The sequence below is a fragment of the Sinocyclocheilus grahami genome, unplaced genomic scaffold (assembly GCF_001515645.1).
Source record: "Sinocyclocheilus grahami isolate Dianchi unplaced genomic scaffold, SAMN03320097.WGS_v1.1 scaffold11571.1, whole genome shotgun sequence".
Classification (NCBI taxonomy): Eukaryota; Metazoa; Chordata; class Actinopteri; order Cypriniformes; family Cyprinidae; genus Sinocyclocheilus; species Sinocyclocheilus grahami.
In genome coordinates, this window is record NW_015513913.1 from 4,177 (window position 1) to 6,581 (window position 2,405).

The window sequence follows — 2,405 nt, forward strand, 5'->3', positions numbered from 1 at the left end:
TATATATATACAGTTACAGGGTATTTAAAGACTTCAGCAAAATGTGATCAAGCACTTCAAAAAAAATCAAGTCACTGCCTTTAGTGACGTTTGCTGTTGCCAATATATTTGATTGTGAAAGCATTTAATAATCCATAATAAGAATATGGATTGCAATTATAACAAATAGCCCCGGAGAGCCCAGTCACAGAAATATATATATTTTTTTTTATTTGTTTCACTTTTATCAACTTGGATTGAGAAAGAGTATCCTGTGACTTTGATGCATGCTTTGAATACTTACCTTGTTTTGGGGGTCATGTTTAAAGTAACTACAAAATCACAGTTTTCAATTATTAGATGAAAGCAGCATGCATGAAAAGAGAGGTCCTACCAGATCAGTCTCGTCATCATCTTCCTGTTTCACTTCAGCTTTTGGTTCTTCTTCAGATGGGTTGAAGTCTTCCATCTCCACCTATCACAAAGCACTTTGTGTTACTATGAGAAGGAACCCAGCATAAAGAAAAACATTTACAATTCCTTTAAAGAGCATAATGGGTGTCATCAAACACTTACATCTTCAATCGCAGCGTCCTGCAGTAGAGACCTGATATCTAGTCGTAGCATATGGGGTGGTGCAGATTCCCAGCCACTGGCCAGCTGTGTGCAACAAGCATATCATTAGCCAGGCTTCTGAACATTTACATCATATAATTGTGCTGATCAACGGAACAAAAACGGCAGGCTCAAACTCCAAACACAAATCAAGTTAAAGAAACTACCTTTGTAATATCCTTTAGTGTTCGTCCATGTATGTTTCTCTTTGCACATGTTTGGTGATCAGTGGCGATTTCAGCCAAGTACACCTGAGAATAAAAAAAAAGTTATAGTACAGTTAGGTAGAGATAAAAAGTAGCTCTACATATATGACTAGCCTTGCCATTCATTCCTAGCAACAACTTGAATGTAGTTGAAATGCCAAGGAAGCTCACCTCAAACCCTTTTGTCTTAGCAGCACTCCAGAACTGGTCAAAGTACTTCACTTTATCATTGATGGCATCCAGGATTATGAAGGGAAAAAATCCATCATCCAGTGTTTTCTTGAATGTCTTCAGCATGCTGCTTCGATAAGTATCTTCCATTTCTGGTTCATATTCATATTCAAGAGCCTGATGAAGAAGGTCAGAAAGCTTAGCACGATCAGTTGAGGGAAGTGAGTGGATTTCTCATTTGAAATGAATGTCGAACAGATCAAACCTTGGTCTTGACACGCTTCCCAGAATCAGGGTCCTTCTCAACTTTTTCCACTTCAGTCATGAAATAGTCATCTAGACCAAGAACTCTGGGTGGCGCACCACCGCACTCAACCTCTTTATCCTATATCAACAAAGGCAAATTTACTTAATGGATTAATTAAAATGACAAAGCAGATTGCGCAAAAAAAAAAGCAAATAGAAAATCTTAGATCAACAAGTTTTTGGTTATATGCAGTCTCTTCGGCTCAGAGGATCTCATCTCAAGCATTTCAAGCTATGCAAGCTTGATTTTGTGTGTTAGCATGTTTATAGCTGAAAAACATACAGTCTAACAATAATAAAGACATTAAAATTAACTCCCTTATCCACCCTCAAGGCTGAGGTTTGTTTCTACACGAGTATATGCCAAGTTAAGCTCAGCAGCAAATATGGAGACAAAACAAAGCATATTACCCTAATAAGTTTTGCAACATGACTTTTGCCACTTCCAGGTAACCCACGCATGATGACCACAATCTGAAAAGGAAGAAAACGGTGAGTATGGTATTCAGAAAATGATTATTCAAAAGGAGATTCAGAAGATAATTGTAGCATACCCTGTCAGGCCGAGTTGATCGACCTGGCGGTTTGAGGATGTCTTCAGCATTCTTTGTCTCTGGTTTCTTCTCCACACGAGGGGGCGCAACAGGAGTAGAAGGGGGCAGTGATGTGGGTGGTGGAGGGCGCTCATCTGGATAGCTCCTCCGATCACCTGAGTAAGAAATACAGGCATCTTACACAGTTCTCAACTTTTCAAACTTAACAATAACTCAGTTATTTATGGTAAACGGAATTCACTTTTGAATTAGCTTGTGTGAACAGGACTCTTCTAAGCGTGTAATTTCTGTGCCACTAGCCAAACTAGACAAACAAATATTCTCATCTCAAGTCACAACATTAGCTGAGCCAATGTTGCTGTGTTGAGTTGGTCAGGTTGATCAAACAAACAAAGATTGTTTGATTAAGCCATAGTGTAATCAGCAGAGTTCTTACAGAAGAGTTGCATTAAAGATGGAATAGAAGTATTTAAAAAAATAAAAAATAACATGACATGCATTAGCTTTAAAATAGTGCTGTCAAACGATTAATCGTGAATCCAAAATGCATGTGTATTTATACACAGTACACACA

The 2,405-nt window shown here is 38.2% G+C and overlaps 1 protein-coding gene across 1 annotated transcript; it reads right to left on the reverse strand.

Annotated features, from left to right (window-relative positions):
• Positions 1–88: 88 nt before the first annotated feature.
• Positions 89–1,986, reverse strand: LOC107578702 (YLP motif-containing protein 1-like; the record flags this gene model as incomplete). Its single annotated transcript, XM_016264631.1, has 7 exons — positions 89–454; positions 556–639; positions 762–845; positions 972–1,148; positions 1,237–1,356; positions 1,689–1,751; positions 1,832–1,986. Coding segments are annotated over 7 exons (809 nt in total), but the record flags the coding sequence as incomplete, so codon positions are not given.
• Positions 1,987–2,405: the final 419 nt, after the last annotated feature.